The 25976-nt window shown below is 44.8% G+C and overlaps 1 protein-coding gene across 1 annotated transcript in view; it reads left to right on the top strand.

Annotated features, from left to right (window-relative positions):
- Positions 1–25976, top strand: part of LOC112205869 (polycystin-1-like) — a 95565-nt gene that overhangs the window by 61602 nt on the left and 7987 nt on the right. Inside the window, 2 exon segments of the mRNA XM_054668235.2 lie at positions 20451–20548; positions 22067–22147. Of these exon segments, the coding sequence (XP_054524210.1) occupies positions 20451–20548; positions 22067–22147 (179 nt within the window).

Here is a 25976-nt window from a genome sequence, read left to right as displayed (position 1 = left end):
CTTAGCAGTACTTTTTTTTTTTTTTTTTTTGAAACGGAGTCTTGCTCTACCGCCCAGGCTGGAGTACGATGGTGCAATCTCAGCTCACTACAACCTTCCCTCCCAGGTTCAAGCAATTCCCCTGCCTCAACCTCCCGAGTAGCTGGGACTACAGGCACGCACCACCACACCTGGCTAACTTTTTTGTATTTTTGTAAAGATGGGGTTTCGCCACGTTGGCCAGGGTGGTCTTGAACTCCTGACCTCAGGTGATCCACCTGCTTCAGCCTCCCAAAGTGCTGGGATTATAGGCATGAGCCACTGCACACGGCCTAACAAACATACTTAATAAGTAAATCATGGAGTGTGTAGCAGGTGAGAAAGGCAGTGACGAGAACTTGCGATGCGGGGTGGAGGTGAAGGAGGGTTGCAATTTTAAGCAGAGTGGTCAGGTTAGGCCTCACGGAGAAGGTGATATTTGAGCAAAGCATTAAAGATCATGCATAGGACACCTCCCACTCTTGTTCTAAGTTGGAAATTCACCAGGAGTTACTTTTTCCTTTTTCTTTGTTCTAGAGGCAGAGTTCTCACTATGTTGCCCAGGCTGGTCTTGATCTCCTGAGCTCAAGCGATCCACCCACCTCAGCCTCCCAAAGTGCTGGGATTACAGGTGTGAATCACTGCACCCAGCACTGGGAGACACTGGTGAGGTGCCTGGCATCCAGCAGGCTCTGAAGGACGGTCGCTATTATTGTTCATTTTAGTCCTGAAATGAACAGGAGCTCTCAAAGCGCTTACCTAAGGAAGATGTCTAAGACCATTGCAGTTTGCAAATGAAGAGTGGGCAGGGTTTCGGTTATGGTAACTGTTTTATGTGCCTCCCCAGAAAGGAAACAAAGTATCTGGTCAGCGGGGAAGGTTTCCACCTGTGCATCCTGTTTACCAGCGAGCCTGCCGGCCCCTGTGGCAATCCACCCATTGTGTTTCCATCAGCGTAACTGCATGTGGGAGGCTCCTCTGCACTCTCAGTCCTTGAAACATCCCCCACAGGGCCTCCCCAATTAGGCAACGATAAAGCCATTGGTGTGGTCAGATCCCTCCTGGGACAGGATGTTAACCCTCAGCAGCTCCTGAACCATGGGAGCTGGTCCCTGTCAATGTCACAGAAACAGAACAAGAGGAGGCTTCAAAGAAATCAGTTGCCCGCACTCCCTGATTGCAACCAGGCCTTATCTAGTGCCTTTTAAAAATGGCCCTGACCCTTTCTTCTTATTTATTAAATTATTTATTTATTTATTTATTTATTTATTTATTTATTTATTTATTTTTGAGACAGGGTCTTGCTCTGCGGCCCAGGCTGGAGTGCAGTGACTCGATCTCTGCTCGTTGCAACCTCCGCCTCCCAGATTCAAGCGATTCTCCTGCCTCAGCCTCCCAGTAGCTGCAATTACAGGTGCCTGCCACCACACCCAGCTAATTTCTGTATTTTTAGTAGAGACAGGGTTTTCCCATGTTGGCCGGGCTGGTCTCCAACTCTCTGGCCTCAAGTGATCTGGCCGCCTCAGCCTCCCAAAGTGCTGGGATTACAGGCCTGAGTTCCCGTGCTCGGTCTCTTATTACTTTTTAAAATGAGACAAGGCCCCACTCTGGTTTTGCCACGTTGCACAGGCTGGAGTGCAGTGGTGCGATCACGGCTCACTGCAGCCTCAACTTCCTGGGCTCAGCTGATTCTCCCAACTCAGCCTTTCAAGTAGCTGGTACTACAGGCACTCACCACCACGCCTGGCTAATTTTTGTATTTTTTGTAGAGTCGGGGGGCGGTGTCTTGCCATATTGCCCAAGCTGGGCTCGAACTCCTGGGCTCAAGCGATCCGCCCACCTCGACCTCCCCAAATGCTGGGATTACAGGCATGAGCCACCGTGCCTGGGCCCTGACCTCTTCTTCAGGGTAACAGATATCGGCTAGGATCTGCTGTGGCTTCTACGTTCCCTTAAGCAAAGAGACGTGCTTCTTCAAGGGGAGAGGAGAAAAAATAGATTTCATCCCAAAGCCAGTATAAGCACCCCAAGAGAGATCAATAAAGTCTCAATTTGGAGGTGAGGAAAGCCTTTATTGGCACCCAGGACATTGGTGTTGGGATTAGAGGACAGACTAGCAGGGTTGTGACACACACAAACGAAGGATGGTGTCTTAGGCACATGGCACAGCAAAGAAAAAGGCTTGCAGGCTGTAACTATGAGACATATTCAAGTTGTCCTAAGCAGTTCCTTTTGTCTGAAATATCATGATAAAGAAAATAATACATAATAGTAATAACAAACATTCTTTATATGCTTGAAACCACTTTTATAAAAATCATAGTAATAAGGGTAATTTAACATAATTGGCTGGGCGCGGTGGCTCACGCCTGTAATCTCAACACTTTGGGAGGCTGAGGCGGGCGGATCACTTGAGGTCAGGGGTTCAAGACCAACCTGGCCAACATGGTGAAACCTTGTCTCTACTAAAGATAGAAAAATAAGCCAAGCATGGTCGTGCACGCCTGTAGTCCCTGCTACTCTGGAGGCTGAGGCACTAGAATTGCTTGAACCAGGGGGGCAGAGGCTGCAGTGAGCTGAGATCAAGCCACTGCACTCAAGCCTGGGCAACAGAGTGAGACTCTGTCTCAAAAATACAAATTTAATATGATTGACTCTATCTTGTTTTCACTATGCTAAATTGTTTTTCTTTATTTTTGTATAGAGGCCACAGTACTCTTTTTTTTTTTAGAAAATGAATTTTTTTGTTATTGTTTAATAATTAAAACCAGCCAGATGTGGTGGCTTAAGCCTGTAATTCCAACACTTTGGGAGGCTGAGGTATGAGGATCACTTGAGGCCAGGAGTTCGAGTCCTGCCTGGGCAACAAAGTGAGACACCATCTCTATAAAAAATTTTTAAAATCAGCTGGGCATGGTGGTGCATGCCTGTAGTCCCAGCAACTCAGGAGGCTGAAGCGAGAGGATCAGTTAAGCCCAGGAATTTGAGGCTACAGTGAGCTATGATTATACTATTGCATTCCAGTCTGGGTGACAGAGTGAGACCTTGTCTCTAATAAATTAATTAATTAATAAAAATTTTAAAATTGACAGAAAGTCTTACAAGTCTATAAGATCTACTTCTGTTATGTCTGTTTATATGTGCCATGAATACATAATATTTTGCTACTGAAATACATTTTCGAAAGCTCTAATCAGTTGACTTAACCACTTAAATTGAATATTTTATCAAAAAATAAAAACTTTAAATATCTTTTAGTTCACATGACTTTAATAATCTTTAGTAAATAAAGACAGTTTTTCAATTATTAGTAAAATAAAAACATCTTCAGAATGTGAACATTTGGTGTAAATTAGACAAGTCTGGTATTGTCTTTACTAAGACCTTTCAGGTCCTAAACTACTTTTATAAATTTTTTTCTTAGACTGGGACTCACTCTGTTGCCCAGGCTGGAGTACAGTGGCATGCTCACTGCAGCCTCAACCTCCCTGGGCTCAGGTGATCCTTCCACCTCAGCCTTCCAAGTAGTTGAGACTATAAGCACGTACCGCCATGTCTGGCTCATTTTTGTATTTTTAGTGGAGATCGGGTTTTACCATGTTGGCCAGGCTGGTCTTTAACTCCTAGGCTCAAGGCATCCACCAGCCTCTGCTCCCAAAGTGCTAGAACTACAAGCATGAGCCACCGTGCCTGGCCCTTCTATAATATTTTAAATAATTGTTGGACTTGTCTATTTTAAAGCCCTTAGATTGTAGATAAGGCCTGGGGATGTGTAGAATTAACCATGTCCCCTGCCTATCCTAAAAAGCATCATATATTATTGACATATATTATTACTGTCCTAGACTCTGTACCTGGTACATAATTAAAATTGCCTACCTCCTTAGTTTTTCATTAAAAATAAAAATTAGTAATGGCTGGGTGCAGTGGGTCACACCTGTAATCCCAGCATTTTGGGAGGCCAAGGCGGACAGATCACCTGAGGTCAGCAGTTTGAGACCAGCCTGGCCAACATGGCGAAACCCTGTCTCTACAAAAAATACAAAAATTAGCTGGGCATGGTGGTGCACACCTGTAGTCTGAGGTACTCAGGAGGCTGAGACAATAGAATTGCTTGAACCCGAGAGGCAGAGACTGCCTAAGAGTTAACATTATAATATATGTCATTAAAACTACTAAAGGAACAATTTTACATACAAAGGTAAAATTTAGTTTTTTAAACAAAATTTTCATGTAATATTAAAAAATAGTAAAAAAATTTTTCTTTGCAGGAGAGACAGATTCAGTTAGCCTCATACTGTCTTTATTGGGTCTTGTTTAAAACACTGAGTCTCACATCTGTTAAAAAATAAGTCTTTGCCTCTTGAAATTTTTTGAGTTATCGGCTGGGCGCAGTGGCTCATGCCTGTAATCCCAACACTTTGGGAGGCCAAGGCAGGTGGGTCCCTTGAGGTCGGGAGTTCGAGACCACCCTGGCCAACATAGTGAAACCCCATCTCTACTAAAAGTACAATAATTTGCTGGGCATGGTTGTGGGCACCTGTAATTCCAGCTACTCAGGAGGCTGAGGCAGGAGGATTGCTTGAACCCAGGAGGTGGAGGTTGCAGTGAGCCACGATCACGCCACTGTACTCCAGACTGAGCGACAGAGAGAGACCCTGTCTCAAAAAAAAAAAAAAAAAAAAGTTGAAATCATACAAAGTACTTTTGGCCGGGTGCGGTGGCTCACGCCTGTAATCCCAGCACTTTGGGAGGCCGAGGCAGGCGGATCACCTGAGGTCAGGAGTTTGAGACCAGCCTGGCCAACATGGTGAAACCCTATCTCTACTAAAAATACAAAAAGTAGCTGGGTGTGGTGGCGGCTGTCTATAATCCCAGCTACTTGGGAGACTGAGGCAGGAGAATTGCTTGAACCCGGGAGGTGGAGGTTGCAGTGAGCTGAGATCACACCATTGCACTCCAGCCTGGGCGACAGAGTGAGACCCTGCAAAAAAAAAAAAAAAAAAAGTAATTTCTTCAACCACAATGGAATAAAACTAGAAATCAACAAGAGAAAGAAAATTTTTAGATTCACAAATATACGATTATGTAGAAATTAACATAAACAATGAGCAAAATAAGACATCATAAAAAAATTTTTTAATATTTTGAGATGAATGAAAAAGCAGTACAACTTACCAAAACTTATGAGATGCAGCAAAGACAATGCTCAGAGGGAAATTTATAGCTGTAAACACCTACATTAAAAATGAAAGAGGGCGGGCGCGGTGGCTCACGCCTGTAATTCTAGCACTTTGGGAGGCTGTGGCGGGTGGATCACCTGAGGTCGGGAGTTCAAGACCAGCCTGACCAACATGGAGAAACCCCATCTCCACTAAAAAGACAAAATTAGCTGGGCATGGTGGCACATGCCTGTAGTCCTTGCTACTTAGGAGGCTGAGGCAGGTGGATCACTCGAACCCGTGAGGTGAAGGTTGTGGTGAGCTGAGATCGTGCCATTGCACTCCAGCCTAGGCAACAAGAGTGAAACTCCATCTCAAAAAAAAAAAAAAAAAAGAACACTTGAGGCCAGGAGTTTGAGACCAGCCTCAGTAATATAGCGAGACCTATCTGTATGAAAAATACAAATAAAAAATCTAGCCAGGCATTGTGGCACATGCCTGTGATCTCAGCTACTTGGGAGGCTGAGGCAGGAGGATCACTTGAGCCCAGGAGTTTGAGGCTACAGTGAGCCATGATTGCACCACTACACTCCAGCTTGGACAACAGAGCAAGACCTTGTCTCAAGCAAAAAAATAAAGACAGATCTCAAATAAATAATACATTCTTCCACCTTATAGGATTAGAAAAAGATCAAACTATGCCGAAAGCAAGCAGCAGCAAAAAAACAATAAAAATTACCGTGAAGATAAATAAAATATAGTATTCTATAAAAGCAATAGAGTCATCAAAACCAAAAACTGGTTCTTTTACAAATCAGCAAAATTGCTAAACTTTTGGAAATACTGATCCCCCCAAAAGAAGAATGGAGATGACCCAAACCACTAAAATCAGGAACCAAAGATTACTACAACCCTTACAAAAATAAAAGATTATAAGAGAATGCTATAAACAATGACATGTCAATTAATTGAATACACCTGGATGAAATGTACAAATTTCTAGAAACACACAAATTACCAAGACTAACCCAAGAAAAACTAGGAAGTCAGAATAGATCTATAACAAGGAAAGAGATGGAATTGGTAACAATTTTTTAAAGTTCTGTAAGGAAAAGCTCAGGACCCGATGGCTCCATTGGTGAATTCTACCAGGTATTTGAATAATTAAGGCCAATTCTTATTAAAATCTTCCCAAAACTAGAAGAGGAGACAGCATTTCTGACCCACTCTATGAGGCCAGCATTACCCTGATACCAAAGCCACACAATGACATTACAGGAAAAGGAAACTATAGACCAATGTCCTTTATAAATATAGATGCAGAAATCCTAAAGAAAATACTAGCAAATCAAATCCAGCAGCATAGAAACATATTATACATATGTGTTAACAGATGAGACTTATCCCAAGAATGTAAGGGTGATTCATTATAAGAAAATCAGGGCAGGGCGCGGTGGCTCACAGCTGTAGTCCCAGCTACTTGGCATGCTGAGGTGAGAGAATCGCTTGAGCTGGGGAGGTTGAGGCTGCGGTGAACCATGTTTGTGCCACTGCACCCCACCCTGGGTGACAAAGTGAGACCCTGTCTCAAAAAAGAAAAAACTCAGCCAGGCACGGTGGTGCACGCCTGTATTCCCAGCACTTTTGGCAGGCCGAGGCAGGGGGACCATTTGACGTAAAGAGTTCAAGATCAGCCTGGCCAACACGGTGAAACCCCATCTCTACTAAAAATACAAAAAATAAAAATAAATTAGCTGGGCGTGGTGACACACGCCTGTAATGCCAGCTGTTAGGGAGGCTGAGGTAGGAAAATTGCTTGAACCCAGGAGATGGAGGTTGCAGTGAGCCGAGATCATGCCACTGCACTCCAGCCTGAGAGACTGAGTGAGACTCCATCTCAAAATAAATAAATAAATAAATAAATAAATAAATAAATAAATTGTTATTCACAACATTAATAGAATTAAGGGATAATGTAGAAAACAGCCTTTGACAAAACCCAACACCTTTTCAGGATTTAAAAAAAAACAAAACAAAACAGCAACAACAACAACAACAACAAAGAATACTGAAATAATAAAGACCAGAAGAGAACTTCTTCAACAGGATAAAGGGCATATATAAAAAACTTACACCAGGCCAGGTATGGTGACTCACTCCTGTAACCCCAGTACTTTGGGAAGATTGCTTGAGCCTAGAAGTTTGAGACCAGCCTGGCCAACATAGTGAGACGCTGGCTCTATTTATTTATTTATTTATTTATATTTATTTTTTGAGACGGAGTCTCGCTCTGTCACTCAGGCTGGAGTGCGGTGGCATGATCTCCTCTCACTGCAAGCTCCGCCTCCTGGGTTCAGGCCATTCTCCTGCCTCAGCCTCCCGAGTATCTGGGACTACAGGCGCCCGCCACCACGCCCAGCTAATTTTTTTTTTTTTGTATTTTAGTAGAGATGGGATTTCACTGTGTTAACCAGGATGGTCTCTATCTCCTGACCTCGTGATCCGCCTGCCTCGGCCTCCCAAAGTGCTGGGATTACAGGCTGAGCCAGCGTGCCCGGCCCGCTGTCTCTATTTATAGAAAGAAAGAAAAAGAAGGAAGAGAGAAAGAAAGAGAGAAGGAAGGAAGGAAGGAAAGAAGGAAGGAAGGAGAAAGAAAGAAAGGAAGAGACTCACACCATATGCAACAGTGAAAGGCTTACAAATTTAAAGATTTCCCCACAAAGACGAGGAACAACACAAGGATGCCTGCTTTTACCACCTCTTGTCCACATTGCACTTTAATGTTTTATTGATTGATTGATCTATTTTTTATTGATATATGAATGGATTTTTTTTCTTTTTTTATTATACTTTAAGTTCTACGACACATGTGCACGACGTGCAGGTTTGTTACATAGGTATACATGTGCTATGTTGGTTTGCTGCACCCATCAACTCGACATTTACATTAGGTATTTGTCCTAATGCTCTCCCTCCCCACCCCCACTACCCCCAACGGGCCCCAGTGTGTGAAGTTCCCTGCCCTGTGTCCATGTGTTTTCATTGTTCAGTTCCCACCTATGAGTGAAACATGTGGTGGTTGGTTTTCTGACCTTGTGATAGTTTGCTAAGAATGATGGTTTCCAGCTGCATCCATGTCCTTGCAAAGGACATGAACTCATCCTTTTTTATGGCTGCATAGTATTCCGTGGTGTATATGTGCCACATTCTCTTAATCCAGTCTATCATTAATGGACATTTGGGTTGGCTCCAAGTCTTTGCTATTGTGAGTAGTGCCACAATAAACATATGTGTGCATGTGTCTTTATAGTATCATGATTTATAATCCTTTGGGTATATACCCAGTGAAGGTATTGCCGGGTCAAATGGTATTTCTGGTTCTAGATCCTTGAGGAATAGCCACACAGTGTGTGGCTATTGAGCAGAATGGTTGAACTAATTTACACTCCCACCAGCAGTGTAAAAGCATTCCTATTTCTCCACACCCTCTCCAGCATCTGTCGTTTCCTCACTTTTTAATGATCACCGTTCGAACTGGCGTGAGATGGTATCTCATTGTGGTTTTGATTTGCATTTCTCTGATGACCAGTGATGATGAGTATTTTTTCATGTGTCTGTTGGCTGCATAAATGTCTTCTTTTGAGAAGTGTCTGTTCATATCCTTTGCCCAATTTTTGATGGGGTTGTTTGTTTTTTTCTTGTAAATTTCTTTAAGTTCTTTGTAGATTCTGAATACTAGCCCTTTGTCAGATGGGCAGATTGCAAAAGTTTTCTCCCAATCTGTAGATTGCCTGTTCAGTCTGATGATAGTTGCTGACCAGGCTGCAGCATCACAGGTTGATCTTGGACTGCTTCTCTAGCAGTGACCAAGGCTCTGTGGGCGTGGGACCTGCTGAGCCAGGAACGGGAGAGAATCTCCTGGTCTGCCAGTTGCTAAGACTGTGGGAAAAACACAGTATTTGGATGGAAGTGTACCGTTCCTCCAGGTGCAGTCTGTCACGGCTTCCCTTGCCTAGGAAAGGGAAATCCCCTGAACCCTTGCACTTCCTGGGAAAGGCGACACCCTGCCCTGCTTTAGCTCACCTCTGTGGGCTGCACCCACTGTCCAACCCGTCCCAATGAGATGAACAAGGTACCTCAGTTGGAAATGCAGAAATCACCTGTCTTCTGTGTTGATCTCGCTGGGAGCTACAGACTGGAGCTGTTCCTATTTGGCCATCTTGGAAGTGACTCATCTATTTTTATTTATTTATTTTTGGAGACCGCTTCTCTCTCTGTCACCCAAGCTAGAATGCAGTGGCACGATCTCGGCTCACTGTGGCCTCTGCCTCCTGGGTTCAAGCAATTCTCCTGCCTCAGCCTCCCAAGTAGCTGGGACTACAGGTGTCGGCCACCATGCCCAGGTAATTTTTGTATTTTTAGTAGACACAGGGTTTCACCATTTTGGCCAGGCTGGTCTCGAACTCCTCACCTCAGGTGATCTGTCCACCTCAGCTTCCCAAAGTGCTGAAATTACAGGCGTGAGCCACTGTGCCTGGCTGAACATTGCCCTTTGATGTTTTAAAATGTAGGTTTTATTATTATCTACCTATGCTGAGGCCAACAAATTAGGAGACGACTGTCATTGAAAAGGTAGTTTGCAGCTGGGCGTGGTTGCTCATGCCTGTAATCCCAGCACCTTGGGAGGCCGAGGTGGGTGGATCACTTGAGGTCATGAGTTCTAGACCAGCCTGGCCAACATGGTGAAAGCCCGTCTCTAGTAAAAAATACAAAAATTAGCTGGGCGTGGTGGGGGCACCTGTAGTTCCAGGTACTTGGGAGGCTGAGGCAGGAGAATCACTTGAACACAGGAGGTAGAGGTTGCTGTGAGCCAAGAGCATGCCACTACACTCCAGCCTGGGCGACAGAGCAAGACTCCATCTCAAAAAAAAAAAAAAAAAAGAAGATCAACGCACAAACATCAGCCACATTTCCATAAACTAGCAATAAACAATCAGAAAGTAAAATTAAGAAAACAATTTCACTTCCAATAGAATAAAAATAAATAAATTTAACCAAGTAGGAGTAACACTAGTGCCCTGAAAACTACAAAACGTGGCTGAAAGCAATTACGAAGACCTAAATAAACAGAAAGACGACGTCACATGTTGATATGGTTTGGCTCTTTGTCCCCACCCAAATCTCATCTTGAATTGTACTCCCATGATTCCCACGGGTTGTGGAAGGGACCCAGTGGGAGATAATTGAATCATGGGGGCAGTTTTTCCCGTACTGTTCTTGTGGTAGTGAATAAGTCTGACAAGATCTGATGGTTTTATAAGGAGAAACCTCTTTCACTTGGCTCTCATTCTCTCTCTTGCCACCGCCATGTAGAAAATGCATTTCGCCTTCCACCATGATTGTGAGGCCTCCCTAGCCACGTGGAACTGTAAGACCATTAAACCGCTTTCTTTTGTAAACTCCCCAGTCTTGGGTATGTCTTTATCAGTAGCACGAAAACAGACTAATACACGTGTTTATGAATTAGAAGACTTAATATTGTTAAGATGATAATACTATCCCAAAGTGATCTATGGACTTGATATAATCCCTGTGAAAATCCCAATGTCCTTGTTTGCAGACCTGGAAAATTCAAACCTAATATTCACATGGTATTGCACCCAAGAGCCAATCTTGAAAAATGAGCAGAGTTGGAAGACTCACACTTGGTGATTTCAGAATTTACTACAAAGCCACAATACTCAAAAGGTGTGATACTGGTATGAGGATAGGCATATAGATTAGTGGAATAGAATTGAAAGTCTGGAAATGACCCATACATCTATAGTCAATTGATTTTTTATTTTGAGACAGGATTTTGCTCTGTTGCCCTGGCTGGAGTGCAGTGGCGCAATCACAGTTCATTGTAACCACTACCTCCTGGGCTCAAGCAATCCTCCCACCTCAGCCTCCCACATAGCTAGTAGCTGGGAGTATAGGCACGTGCCACAACACCTGGCTAATGTTTTTTTTTTTTAGTAGAGATGAAGTCTCACCATGTTGCTGAGGCTGGTCTCAAACTCCTGGGCTCAAGCATTCCTCTCACCTTGACCTCCCAAAGTGCTGGGATTACAGGCGTGACCCACTGTACCCAGTGTGGTCAGTTAGCTTTTTGTTGTTGTTTGTCCATTTGTTTGTTTTCAAGATGGAGTCTTGCTCTGTCACCCAGGCTGGAGTGCAGTGTCGAATTCTTGGCTCACTGCAACCTCCACTTCCTGGATTCAAGCAATTCTCCTGCCTCAGCCCCTCGAGTAGCTGGGACTACAGGCACCCACCACCACGCCTGGCTAAGTTTTGTATTGTTAGTACAGACGGGCTTTCACCCTGTTGGCCAGTCTGATCTTGAACTCCTGACCTCAGGTGATCCACCCACCTCGGCCTCTCAAAGTGCTGGGATTACAGGTGTGAGCCACCATGCCCAGCCAGTGAATTGGCTTTTGACAAGCGTGCCACAGCCATTCAATAGGCGAAAGAACAGTTTCCCTCTCTCTCTTTTTTTTTAAATTTCAATAGATTTTGGGGTACAAGTGGGTTTTGGTTACATAGATGAATTATATAGTGGTAAATTTTGAGATTTTAATGCACCCATCATCACCCAAGTAGTTACACATGTACCCAACATGTAGTTTTCATCCATACCCTCCTCTCATCCTCCCCCTTCTGAGACTCCAAAGTCCATTATATCACTCTGTATGCCTTTGGGTACTCATAGCTTACCTCCTACTTATAAGTGAGGACATACAATATTTGGTTTTCCATTCCTGAGTTACTTCACTTAGATTAATGGCCTCCAGCTCCATCCAAGTTGCTGAAAAAGACATATTTTTTTTCTTTTTTTTGAGATGGAGTCTTGTTCTGTCATCCAGGCTGGAGTGCAGTGGCATAATCCCGGCGCACGCAACCTCCACCTCCCGGGTTCAAGCAATTCTCCTGTCTCGGCCTCCCAAGTAGCTGGGACTACAGGTGCACACCACCATGCCTGGCTAATTTTTACACTTTTAGTAGAGACAGGGTCTCGCCATGTTGGCCAGGCTGGCCTTGAACTCCTGACTTCTGGTGATCCACCCACCTTGGCCTCCCAAAGTGCTAGGATTACAGGCATGAGCCATCGTGCCCAGCCTAAAAGACATAATTTCGTAGAACAGTCTCTTCAACAAATGACCCTGGGACCATGAGATATCCACATGCAAAAAATGAAATTGGACTTTGAACTCACGCCATAATATTAACATCTAAATTATAAAAGTTAAAACTATAAAATACTTAAAAGAGAGCCTAGAGGGAAATCTTAATTATCTTTGGCTTGGCAATGGTTTCTTAAATATGACACCAAAAACACAAGTGACAACAGCAAAGGTTGAGAAACTAGACTTCATCAAAATTAAAACCTTTTATGCATCAAAGAACAGTATCGAAGGAGAGAAAAGGCAGTTCGCAGAATGAGAGAAAATATTTGCAAATCACATATTTGATAAGGCTCTACTATCCGGAATATGTAAAGAACTTTACAACTCAACAACAAAAAAAACAAAGCACCCAGTTTTTAAAAATGGGCCCCAGATTTGAAGACATTTCTCCAAAGAAGATATACAAATGGCCAACAAGCACGTGAATAGATGCTCAACGTCATTCGTTATTAGGGAAATGCAAATAAAAACCACAAAGAGATGCCATTTCACACACAATAGAATGGTTATAATTTTTAAAAATGGAAAATTACAGCCAGGCGCCATGGCTCACGAGGTCAGGAGTTCAAGACAAGCCTGGCCAAGATGGTGAAACCCCATCTCTACTACAAATACAAAAAAATCATCCAGGCACAGTGGCAGGCCCCTGTAATCCCAGCTACTCAGGAGGCTGAGGCAGGAGAATCGCTTGAACCCGGGGGGCAGAGGTTGCAATGAGCCGAGATCACGCCACTGCACTCCAGCCTGGGCGACAGAGTGAGACTCTGTGTCAAAAAAAAAAAAAAAAAGGAAAATTACAAGCCTGATGGGGATATGGAGAAACTGGAAGCCTTGTACATTGCTGCTAGGAATGTAAAATGGTACAGCCTCTATGGAAAACAGTTTGGCAGTTCCTCAAAAAGTTGAACATAGAATTACAATATGACCCAGCAATTTAATGCCTGGGTGTATACTAGTATACGGGTGTTCAAACATTAACTGGCACACAAATGCTCATAGCAGCACTATTCGTAACGGTCCATAAAGTGGAAACAAATCAAATGCCCATCAATTAACGACTGGATAAATAATATTTAGTTTATCTATGCAATGGAATATCATTCAGACATGAAAAGGAAGAAAATACTGATGCATGCTACAACTGGGATGAACCTTGAAAACATCATGCTACAAAAAAGAACCCCAGTCAGGCGCAGTGGCTCATACCGGTAATCCTAGCACTTTGGGAGGCCGAGTTGGGCAGATTGCTTGAGCTCAGGAGTTCCAGACCAGCCCAGGCACCATGGCAACAGCACGTTTCTACAAAAAAATACAAAAATTAGCCAGGGGTGCTGGTGCACACCTGTAGTCCCAGCTACTTGGGAGGCTGAGGTGGCAGGATCTCTTCAACCTGGGAGGTCAAGGCTGTAGTGAGCCATGATATGAAAGAAAAGAGGAAAGAAAAAAAGAAAGGAAGAAAGAAAAGAAAGTAGAAAGAAATAAAGAAAAAGAAAGAAAGAAAGAGAGAGGAAGGAAACAGACACAGACACAAAAGACCACATATTGTATGAATATATTTATATGGGATGAAACACACGGAATAAGCAAAGCCGGAGAGACAGGAAGTAGATTGTGGTTCTCAGGGCCTAGGAGGAGGGGCGGAATGGAGAATGTTTGCTTAATGGTTATGGTTTTTTGTTTTTTGTTTTGCTTTTTGTTTTTTTCTTTTGTTTTGCTGTGGTAAAAATGTTCTAGATAGTGATGATAGCTGTGGAACATTGTGAATGTGACAAAAAACAGTGAACTATTCACTTTAAATGGTGATTTTTTTTTTTTTTTGAGACAGGGTATCACTCTGTCACCCACGCTGAAGTATAGTGGAATGATCATAGCGCACTTCAGGCTCCTGGGCCCAAGTGATCCTCCTGCCTCAGCCTCCCTAGTGGCTGGAACTACAGGCACACACCACCATGCCTGGCCCCAAAGGGTGATTTTTAAAAACGTTTTGTGAATCTTACCTCAAAAAAAGAAGGCCGGGTGCGGTGGCTCACGCCTGTAATCCCAACACTTTCGGAGGCCGAGGTAGGCGGATCGCCTAAGGTCAGGGGTTCAAGACCAGCCTGGCCAAAATGGTAAAACCCCATCTCTACTAAAAAATACAAAAATCAGCCAGGCGTGGTGATGGGTGCCTGTAATCCCAGCTACTTAGGAGGCTGAGGCAGGGAGAATTGCTTGAACCCAGAGGCGGAGGTTGCAGTGAGCCAAGATCGTGCCACTGCACTCCAGCCTGAACGACAAAGCTAGACCCTGTCTCAGAAAAAAGAAAAAAAAAAGAAGGAAGGAAAGAAAAAAGAAAGAGAGAGAAAGAAAGAGAGAGAAAGAAAGAAAGAAAGAAAGAAAGAAAAAAGAAAGAAAAGAAAGGAAATGTAACTCAAATCAGGCTGATGAGATACGAGGAGAGTTTTGTTAAATCTTTCCGAGGAAGTTCTTCCTGGCGCTCTGGCAGAGATCCTGGAAGTCGTTCTATTTTCTCCTCTGAACATTGTAATCCTTGAATATAAGGCCTCAAACAGTGGTGATCATCCCACCAACCCTTAAAAAAATGGTGCCTGTCTGTGGTCCTCACGAAATGGGCACTTGCCCAAAATTGTGCCCTGTGCTATGGAAGTGCCGAGTAGATGACTGGGGGCTGACATTCAGCCCGTATGTGTGGTTGTATCTTCCCGAAAAAGGAGATTTTTTTGGTTTCTTTTTAAGGAAATTGTCTGCTGCCCAGAGGAATCTCTCTCTCTCTCTCATCCATCTGTCCGTTCATCCGTCCATGGCCCATCCATCTGACCATCTATCCTTCCACCCATCACCCATCCACTTGTCAATCTATTCATTCATTCATTCATTCAGTTGTCCATCCATTCATCCACCACCCATCCATCCATTCATCCACCTGTCCATCCATCCATCCTTCCATCACCCATTCAACTCATCCATCTATCAATTCATTCATCTGTCCATCCATCCATCCACCCATCCATCTCTTTATTCCTCATTCATTCAATACTAGAATATTCAAAGTCCCATGTCAGGTTTTTGGTTTTTTGTTTTTTAAGACAGGTTGGCTCTGTTGCCCAGGCTGGGGTGCAGTGGTCCCATCTTGGCTCACTACAACCTCTGCCTTCTGGGATCCACCTCAGCCTCTCGAGTAGCTGTGACTACAGGCATGCACAATCATGCCCAGCTAATTTTTGTATTTTTTGTAGAGACGAGGTCTTGTTATGTTGCCCAGGCTGATCTCAAACTCCTGGGCTCAAGAGACCTACCCACCTTGGTCTCCCAAAGTGCTGGGACTACAGGCGTGAGCCACCACATCAACTGGAATACCTTTTTCTAATTTGGTTAAGATGACCATATATTACAAGTGGCCAGCCTGGGGTAAGCCATGAGAATATAAAGAAAGATAGCCACAGTCACAGGCATAAGTCAACCCTTAAACCTGCCAAACTGACCAGGCATGGTGGCCAATGCCTGTAATCCCAGAACTTTAGGAGGCCAGGTGCTGGATCACTTGAGGCCAGGAGTTCAAGACCAGCCTGCGCAACATGGTGAAACCTGGTCTCTACTAAAAATACAAAACTTAGCCAGGCAGGTAGTCACAGCTACTCAGGAGGCTGAGATGGGAGGGTGTCTTGAACCCACAGGTGGAGGTTGCAGTGACCCAAGAGATCACGCCACTGCACTCCAGCCTGGGCAACAGAGCTAGACCTTGTCTCAATAAATAAATAAACCTGTCAAACATCTAGACTTCTGGTTATGTTTAAGATTAATCTTTTTTTTGGCCAGGCATGGTGACTCATGCCTGTAGTCCCAGCGCTTTGGGAGGCCAAGGTGGGTGGATCACTTCAGGTCAGGAGTTCGAGACCAGCCTGGCCAACATAGTGAAACCCCCTCTGTAAAAAAATACAAAAATTAGCCAGGTGTGGTGGCGCGCGCCCATAGTCCTAGCTACTCAGGAGGCTGAGAATCGCTTGAACCCAGGAGGCAAAAGATGCAGTGAGCCAAGATCGTGCTACTGCACTCCAGCCTGTGCAACAGAGAGTGACTTCATCTTAAAAAAAGAAAAAGAAAAAGAAAAAAAATAGGCTAGGCACGGTGGCTTACGCCTGTAATCCCAGCACTTTGGGAGGCCAAGGCGGGCAGATCACAAGATCAGAAGTTCGAGACCAGCCTGGCCAACATGGTGAAACCCTGTCTCTACTAAAAATACAAAAATTAGCTAGGTGTGGTGGCACATGCCTCTAGTCCCAGCTACTCAGGAGCCTGAAGCAGGAGAATCGCTTGAACCTGGGAGGCGGAGGTGGCAGTGAGCCAAGACCATGCCATTGAACTCCAGCCTGGGTCACAGAGTGAGACTCCGCCTCAAAAAAAAAAAGAAACAGGAAAAGAAAAGAAATTGATATTTTAAAACCAGTAAGAGAGTTTGATTTGCAACCAAAAAACAAAAAAATTTAACCAATAGGAGGTTATTTTGTTTTAAGAGCAGAAAAAATAGGATGAAAATAAATCAGATAGGTAGCTACCTATTTGACACATTCCTCCAGCTTACCCTGAATAAACCTGCCCAAGTATGTCCACTATCCATCCATCCCCTGAAAAGGACTGAGGAAGATCTATTATCTAGACAAATTCTTCTGGGACATAATATTTGGACATTTTAAACTTCCCCATAATCTGTCATGCATTTTCTGTTTGATTCATCATTGATCGACAAGCCAATTACTGTTCTTACCTACCATTTTATATTCAGGGACATTTAGTTCTTTTTTTCTTTCTTTTTTTTTTTTTTTTTTTTTTTTTTTTTGGTGAGACGAAGTGTCAATCTGTCACCCAGGCTGGATTGCAGTGGCGCGATCTCGGCTCACGGCAACCTCCACCTCCCAAGTTCTCATAAATGTTTTCTAGAGTTTTTTGGAACCCCAAATTTAATATGACATTCAGACCAAGATGCAATAAACAAACATTTATTGATCACAAAAAAAAGAGAGAAGGCTAGGTGCAGTGGCTCACACCTGTAATCCCAGCACTTTGGGAGGCCGAGGTAGGTGGATCACTTGATCTGCCACAAGTTTGGGGCCAGAAGTTTGGGACCAGCCTGGGCAACATGGCAAAAACCAGTCTCTACTAAAAATACAAAAAGTTAGCTTGGAGTGGTGGTGTGTGCCTGTAATCCCAGCTACTCAGGAGGCTGAGGCTGGAGGATCACTTGAGCCTTGGAGGTGGAGGTTGCGGTGAGCCAAGATTGCACCACTGCGCTCCAGCCTGGGTGACAGATCGAGACTCTGTCTCAAAAAAATAAGAAATGAAAGAGAGAGAGAAGGAAGAGAGGCCAGATGAAGTGCTGGAGGCTTCTGAAGTGGTACGTAAGAACCAGGAATGGAGAATGTGTAGTTAGGGACAGGAAGAGAAAAATCCTAACCATAGTGTCTTTATTTATTTATTTGTTTGTTTGTTTGTTTTTTGAGATGGAGTCTCACTCTGTTGCCCAGGCTGGAGTGCAGTGGCACAATCATGGCTCACTGCAACCTCTGCCTCCCAGGTTCAAGCCATCCTCCTGCCTCAGACCCTCTAGTAGCTGGGATTACAGGCACGTGCCACCATGCCCGGCTATTTTCTGTATTTTTAGTAGAGATGGAGTTTCGCCATTTTGGCCAAGGTGGTCTCAAACTCCTGACCTCGGGTGATCCACCCGCCTCGGCCTCCCAAAGTGCTGGGATTACAGGCATGAGCCACTGCGCCCACCGATGGTGCCTTTAAACAGTACTCTTGATTCCAGGTGACAGAAATTCAAATTAGCCTAAACCATCATGTATTGGCCCATGAATCTAAAATGTCCAGTGGCAGAGCTGGCTTTGGTCATAGTCCAGGAGCTCAATGGTCTGTGTCACTTCGTTCTACTTTCTCTTTGTTGGTGTCATTTCAACAGGTTATTCTCTGGCAGAGGCAAAGGTGACACCCAACACTCCTGCCTCTATCCTACCTAGCAACCCCAAGGCAATACACTCTGTCTTGTCCAATAGCTGCAGCAGATGTCTTGGGTTTGAGCCTCATTGGCCCTTCTGAGTGTCACATGACCACACCCGAACCAATCAGTGAGACTGGCGAGGCTGGGTGAACTGTCTTGAATGGCTAGACGTGGGTCTTAACACCCACCCCTGCAGCCAGCCCCACTGAGAGGGCTGAGGGCGGGTGAGTCAATGGTTCCCCAAAGGGAATTTAGGGTACTGTTTCTGAAAAAATGGACAATGAAGGCTGAGTGGAAACAGCAGTCATGGAAAGCACACAACAGACAAGTGCCTTTCTCTCTGCCTCTGCCACTCAAGGCCGCCTTAAGTTCCTCCAGTGTGCTAATTGTTCCCCCGGGTCTTTTGAACATGTTGTTCTGTGTTTTTTGAATGCTCTTCCATATCTGTGCCTAAGTAACACCTGCTTATCCTTCAGCTGTCAGCCCCAACATCATCTTCTCAGGGAAGCTGTAGCACTTGTATTTTCCAAAAGTGGCCACAATTATTCATTCATGAGTAGATGCTCAATAATATCTTTTGAATGAACGCATGCATGAATAAAAGGTTAAAATGTAAACAAAGTGATCTTACACTCTTATTGAGAAGGGTGGCCTGTGTTCCCTTCCGTTGAATCCAGATGAGCTTGAGTCTACTGTGGAACTGACATGGTGTGACTTTTTTTTTTTTTTTTTTTTTGAGATGGAGTTTCACTCTTGTCACCCAGGCTGGAATGCAACGACGCAATCTCGGCTCACTGCAACCTCCACTTCCCAGGTTCAAGCGATTTTCCTGCCTCAGCCTCCCAAGTAGCTGGGATTACAGGCGCATGCCACTACACCCAGCTAATTTTTGTATTTTTAGTAGAGACGGGGTTTCACCATGTTGGCCAGGCTGGTCTCTAACTCCAGACCTCAGGTGATCCATCCGCCTCAGCCTCCCAAGGTGCTGTGATTATAGGTTTGAGCCACTGCACCTGGCCAATAATATCTTTTGAATGAATGAATGCATTAATGAAAGGTTAAAACGCAAACAAGGTGACTTTGACACTCCTATTGTGAAGGGTGGTCTGTGTTCCCTTCCCTTGAATCCAGACGAGCTTGAGGCTACTGTGGAAGTGACATGGTGTGACTTCTGTAACTGGTCATAAAAGGTGAAAACCTGGCCGGACATCGTGGCTCACACCTGTAATCTCAGCATTTTGGAAAGATGAGGCAGGAGGATCACTTGAGACCAGGAGTTCAAGACCATGGAGGAGTGGAGTGGACTGGGCTGTGACCTGCCAAGGGCAACAAGCAAGACCCTGTCTCGCTCTCTTTTTTTTTTTTTTTTTTTTAATAAAGATGCCAGCCTGGCCAACATGGCAAACCTAGCCTCTACTGAAAATACAATAATTAGCCAGGCGTGGTGGCGCTCACTTGTAGTCCCAGCTACTCAGGAGGCTGAGGCACAAGAATCACTTGAACCCAGGAGGTGGAGGTGGCAGTGAGCCAAGATCATGCCACTGCACACCAGCCTGGGTGACAGTGAGACTTTGTCTCAATTGAAAAAAAAAAAAAAAAAGATATGAAAAGCTCCCACTTGGCTCTCTTAGGATGCTCCATCTTGGAACCCAACCACCATGCCATAAGGAAGCTCAAGCAGCCCCTGGAGGGGGCCCCCATAGATAAGAACCGGGATCCCTGCCCACAGCCCTGGCTGAGTTCCCACCTGACAGCAAATACCAAATTGCCAGCCATGTGACTGAGCCATCCACAAAGTGGACCCACAAAGTGGGTCTTCCAGAATCTTGATAACATTGTACTCAGTGACAGAAGCCAGACACAATAGGCCATGTAGTGTATATTCCATTTGAAGTGTCTAGAACAGACAGATCTATAAAGACAGAAGATAGATGAGTGTTTCCAGGGACTAGGGGAAGAGGGAATAGAAGAGACTGCTAATGGTATATGTTCTGTTGTTGTTGTTCTTGTCGTTGTTGTTTAGAAACAGGGTCTCATTCTGTCACCCAGGCTGGAGTGCAATGGTGCGATCATAGCTCACTGCAGCCTGGAACTCTTGGGCTCAATTGATCCCCCTGCCTCAGCCTCCCGAGTAGCTGGGACCACAGGTGTGCGCCACCACATCCAGATAAGTATAGGATTTCTTTTTAGGGAAAAGGAAATATCGTGGAATTAGATAGCAATAGTTGTACAATCCTGTGAATATACTAAAAAACATGGAATTGTATGGTTTCACATGGTGAAATTTATGGCATGTGAATTATATCTCAGAAACAACCAAAAAAAAAGTGGGTCCTCCGGCCCCTGTCAAGCTGCCCCATGTTGAGCATGGCATGTGGAACACAGACTTGCTGTCCAGGCCACATCCTGCCCAAATTGCAGATTTGTGGGTGAAATCAATGATTGTTGTTATTTTAAGCCACTAAGTTTTAGGACAGTTTGTTGCATAGAAACACATGCTGTCCAACCTGGCTAACTTTGTGAAACCTCATCTCTACTAAAAACACAAAAATTAGCCAGGTGTGGTGGCACACACCTGTAATCCCAGCTGCTTGGGAGGCTGAGGCATGAGAATCACTTGAACCTGGGAGGCAGAAGTTGCAGTGAGCCGAGATGGTTCCACTGCACTCCACTAAAAATGCAAAAATTAGCCAGGTGTGTTGGCACATGCCTGTAACCTCAGCTACTTGGGAGGCTGAGGCATGAGAATTGCTTGAACCTGGGAGGTGGAAGTTGCAGTGAGATGAGACGGTGCCACTGCACTCCAACCTGGGCAACAGAGCAAGACGCCATCTCAAAAAAAAAAAAAAAAAAAAGGAAAGAAAAAAGAAAAAGAAAGAAAGAAACACATGCTGATATGGAAGCCTTCCATAACCACCAACCTAGGCTAGGTTATGGCCCCTGTCTGTCTCAGAATCTCTGCATTTTTCATTATAGTATTTATCTGAGTTTGTAAATAAGTATTTGATGAATTGCTGCCCTTTCTCTTGGCCAGTGAGCTCTGTGTGAATAGGGACCATGTTTACTTTTTTGAGACAAAGTCTTGCTCTGTTGCACAGGCTAGAGTGCAGTGGTGTGATCTCAGCTCACTGCAACCTCCACTTCCTGGGTTCAAGCGATTCTCCTGCCTCAGCCTCCCAAGTTGCTAGGATTACAGGCATGTGCCACCACCATGCCCAGATAATTTTTGTATTGTTACTAGAGATGGGTTTTGTCATGTTGGCCAGGCTGGTCTCGAACTCCTGACCTCAAGCAATCCACCCACCTTTACCTCCGAAAGTGCTGAGATTACAGGCATGAGCCACCTCACCCAGCCAGGATCCTGTTTATTATATTTACTCTAGTATCCTTAGTGCCTGGTACATAGTAGATGCTCAATAATATCTTTCGAATGAATGAATTTGTGAATGAAAGGTTAAAATGCAAAGAGATTTAGGGTCCAAGTGGAGGGTTCCTAGGGTCTTCCTAGTTGAGTAGGAGACAGAGTGACCAAAGAGCAGGTGGAAGATGGAGGTGAGGTAGAGGATTTGCGGAGAATGGAGAACATCTGGGAAGGGGAGAGGAAGGATGAGGAATTTGACAAGAGAAAACTGGAGCATAAATATGTTCTTACACACCTAATCCAGGCCGTCTGGTGTTGAGGCGACAAGAATGGAGACCATGGAGGAGTGGAGTGGACTGGGCTGTGACCTGCCAAGGGGGGAATGGTGAGGAAATAGCCACTTTTGTGTGTGTGTGTGTGTGTGTGTGTGTGTGTGTGTGTGTGACAGGGTCTAGCTTTGTCCCCCAGGCTGGAGTGTAGTGGCATGATCTCGGCTCACAGCAACCTTAGTCTCCTGGGCTCAAGTGATCCTCCCACCTCAGCCTCCCAAGTAGCTGGAACTACAGGTGGGTATCACCATGGTCAGCTAATTTTTGTAATTTTTGTACAGATGGGATTTCGCCATGTTGCCCAGGGTGGTCTTGAACTCCTGAGCTCAGGTGACCTGCCCGCCTCAGCCTCTCAGAGTGCTCAGATTACAAGCATGAGCCACTACGCCCAGCCCACTTGTCGAGTGCCTATTATGTCCTAGGCACTGTGCTAAGTTGTTGCATGCATTAGTTCATTTTATTTATTTATTTATTTAATTTTATTTAACTTTTTAAAATTTTATTTATTTATTTAACTTAACTAAGTGCTCTTCATGCATTAGTTCATTTTATTTATTTATTTATTTAATTTTTTTGAGACAGAGTTTCACTCCTGTTTCCCAGGCTGGAGTGCAATGGCGCCATCTTGGCTCACTTCAACCTCCCAGGTTCAAGTGATTCTCCTGCCTCAGCCTCCCAAGTAGCTGGGATTACAGGCACCCACCACCACACCTGGCTAATTTTTGTATTTTTAGTAGAGATTTAGTAGAGTAAAGTGCTGGGATTACAGGCGTGAGCCACTGCGCCCGGCCCATCTTATTATTATTATTATTATCATTATTATTATTATTATTAGTTTTTGAGATGGAGTCTAGCTCTGTCACTCAGGCTGGAGTGCAGTGGCACAATCTCAGCTCACTGCAACCTCCACCTCCTGGGTTCAAGCGATTCTCTTGCCCCAGACTCCCGAGTAGCTGGGACTACAGGTGCAAGCCACCACACCCGGCTAATTTGTGTATTTTTAGTAGAGACGGGCTTTCGCCATGTTGGCCAGGCTGATCTCGAACTCCTGACCTCAGGTAATCCACCCGCCTCGGCCTCCGAAAGTGCTGGGACTACAGGTGCAAGCCACCACACCCGGCTAATTTGTGTATTTTTAGTAGAGACGGGCTTTCGCCATGTTGGTCAGGCTGATCTCGAACTCCTGACCTCAGGTAATCCACCCGCCTCGGCCTCCGAAAGTACTGGGATTACAGATGTGAGCCACCGCACCTGGCCCATTAGTTCATTTTAGCCACGATAATATCCCAGGAGTTAGGTACTATTATGGCCTCCTTTTAATAGCTGTAGAAATGGAGGCTCAAGGACGTGTGTGGTGGCTCACACCTGTAATCCCAGCACTTTTGGAGGCCGAGACAGGAGGATCACTTGAGGTCAGGAGTTCGAAACCAGCCTGGCCAACATTGTGAAACCCTGTCTCTACTAAAAATACAAAAATTAGCCAGGCATGATGGTGTGCACCTGTAATCCCAGCTGCTCAGGAGGCTGAGGCACTAGAATTGCTTGAACCTGGGAGGCAGAGGTTGCAATGAGCCCAGATTGTGCCACTGCACTCCAGCCTGGGCAATAGAGCAAGACTCAGTCTCAAATAAATAAATTAATTAATAAATTAAAATAAGTCTATGGACAAAAGTAAGGCTGGGTGTGGTGTTTTATGCCTGCAACCCCAGCCCTTTGGGAGTTCGAGGCAGGAGGATTGCTTGAGCCCAAGAATTTGAGATCAGCTTGAGCAACATGGTGAGACCCCATCTCTACAAAAAATAAAAATAGCTGGGCGTGGCGGCACGTGCCTGTGGTCCCAGCTACTCGGGAGGCTGAAGGATCAGTTGAGCCTGGAGGTCGAGGCTGTAGTGAGCTATGATGGTGCTATTGCATTCCAGCCTGGGCAACAGAGACTGTCTCAAAAAGAAAAAAAAAAGTAAGTCTCCATTGAACACTGACCCTCAATCACCAAGTCCTCACCAGAGGACATTTTTTATTTTTTTGAAACACAGTTTCACTATGTTGCCCAGACTGGAGTGCAGTGGTGTGATCACTACTCACTGCAACCTGGACCTCCCAGGCTCTGCAGGTCTTCTCACCTTAGCCTCTGGAGTAGCTGGGACTACATGTTCACTCCTACACGCCTGTCTAATTTTTGTAATTTTTTTTTTTTGTAGAGATGGGGTTTCACCATGTTGCCCAGGCCGGTCTCAAACTTCTGGGTTCAAGCGTTCATCCCGCTTTGGCCTCATAAACTGTGGGGATTATAGGCATAAGCCACTGTGCCTGGCTACAAGTTCTTTTTTTTTTTTTTGTGAGATGGACTTTAGCTCTTGTTGCCCAGGCTGGAGTGCAGTGAAACGGTCTCGGCTCACTGCAACCTCTGCTGCCCGGGTTCAAGTGATTCTCCTGCCTCAGCCTCCTGGGTAGCTGGGATTACAGGCATGTGCCACCACACCTGGCTAATTTTCCTGGGTAGCTGGGATTATAGGCATGCTCCATCATGCCTGGCTAATTTTTATATTTTTAGTAGAGACGGGGTTTCACCATGTTGCTCAGGCTGATCTCAAACTCCTGACCTCAAATGATCCACGCTCCTTGGCCCCCCAAAGTGCTGGGATTACAGATGTGAGCCACCGTGCCCAGCCTACAAGTTTTTACTTCACTTGGGCAAACACCTAGTTTTGGGATTACTGGGCCAAGTGTACCTATGACTTAATAAGCAATTGCCAAACTGCTTTCCAAAGTGACTATACCACTTTGTCTTCCCACCAGCAGTACATGTGTGTTTGCCAACAGTATTGTCAGTAGTCTTTATTTTAGCCTTTCTGAAAGGTGTGCATAGTTTTTCTACTATCAACAGTGAATGAATATTCTTATACTTATATCCTTTGTAAGTAGGTGTGATTATATCTGTAAGATACATTCTTAGAAGTAGATTTGATGAGTCAAAGGGTGTGAAAATCTGATTAGATATTGACAAACTGCCTTCTGGATGGTGGTGTTGATTGCCTACCTACCAATTATGTATGGCAGTGCCTGTTTCGACATATCCCCAGCAATTCAGTGTGTTACTCAATGTCAGTGCATGTTTTTAATGTATGTATAAAGGTATTTATTTTTTCAGAGATGGGGTCTTGCTCTGCTGCCCAGGCTGGAGTCCACTGGTGCAGTCATAGCTCACTACAGCCTTGAACTCCTGGACTCAAGCAATCCACCTGCCTCAGCCTCCTGAGCAGCTAGGAATACAGGTGTGTGCCACCATGCCCAGCTACTTTTTTTTTTTTTTTAAAGACATGGGTTCTTGATTTGTTGGCTTGGCTGGTCTCAAACTCCTGGCTTCAACTGATCCTGTCGCTTCAGCCTCTCAAAGTGCTGGGATTACAGGCATGAAGTGCTGTGCCTGGTCATTAGTACATGTTTTTTGTTTGTTTGTGAGACAGAGTCTTTCTCTGTCGCCCAGGTTGGAGTGCAGTGGCGCATTCTCAGCTCACTGAAACCTCTGCCTCCCGGGTTCAAGTGATTCTCATGCCACAGCCTCCCAAGTAGCTGGGATTACAGGTGTGTGCCGCCACACCCAAATAATTTTTTGTATTTTTAGTAGAGACAGGGTTTCACTATGTTGACCAAGCTGGTCTTGAACTCCTCCTGGCCTCAAGCAATCCGCCTGTCTCAGCCTCCCAAAGTGCTGGGATGACAGCCATGAGCCACCACACCTGGCCAGTATGTTTTTAAATACAATTTTACTTGAGACAATTGCATGTAAGTATCCATCTCATAGGGTTGTTGGTGAATACTTAATGTAAAGCTTTTAGAGCAGTCGTTGCCATACAGAGAGTATAATGAATGTTAGCTACTGTATGA

The sequence above is a fragment of the Pan troglodytes genome, chromosome 18 (genome assembly GCF_028858775.2).
Source record: "Pan troglodytes isolate AG18354 chromosome 18, NHGRI_mPanTro3-v2.0_pri, whole genome shotgun sequence".
In the NCBI taxonomy this organism is placed as follows: domain Eukaryota; kingdom Metazoa; phylum Chordata; class Mammalia; order Primates; family Hominidae; genus Pan; species Pan troglodytes.
This window is presented reverse-complemented; position numbering and strand designations above follow the sequence as displayed.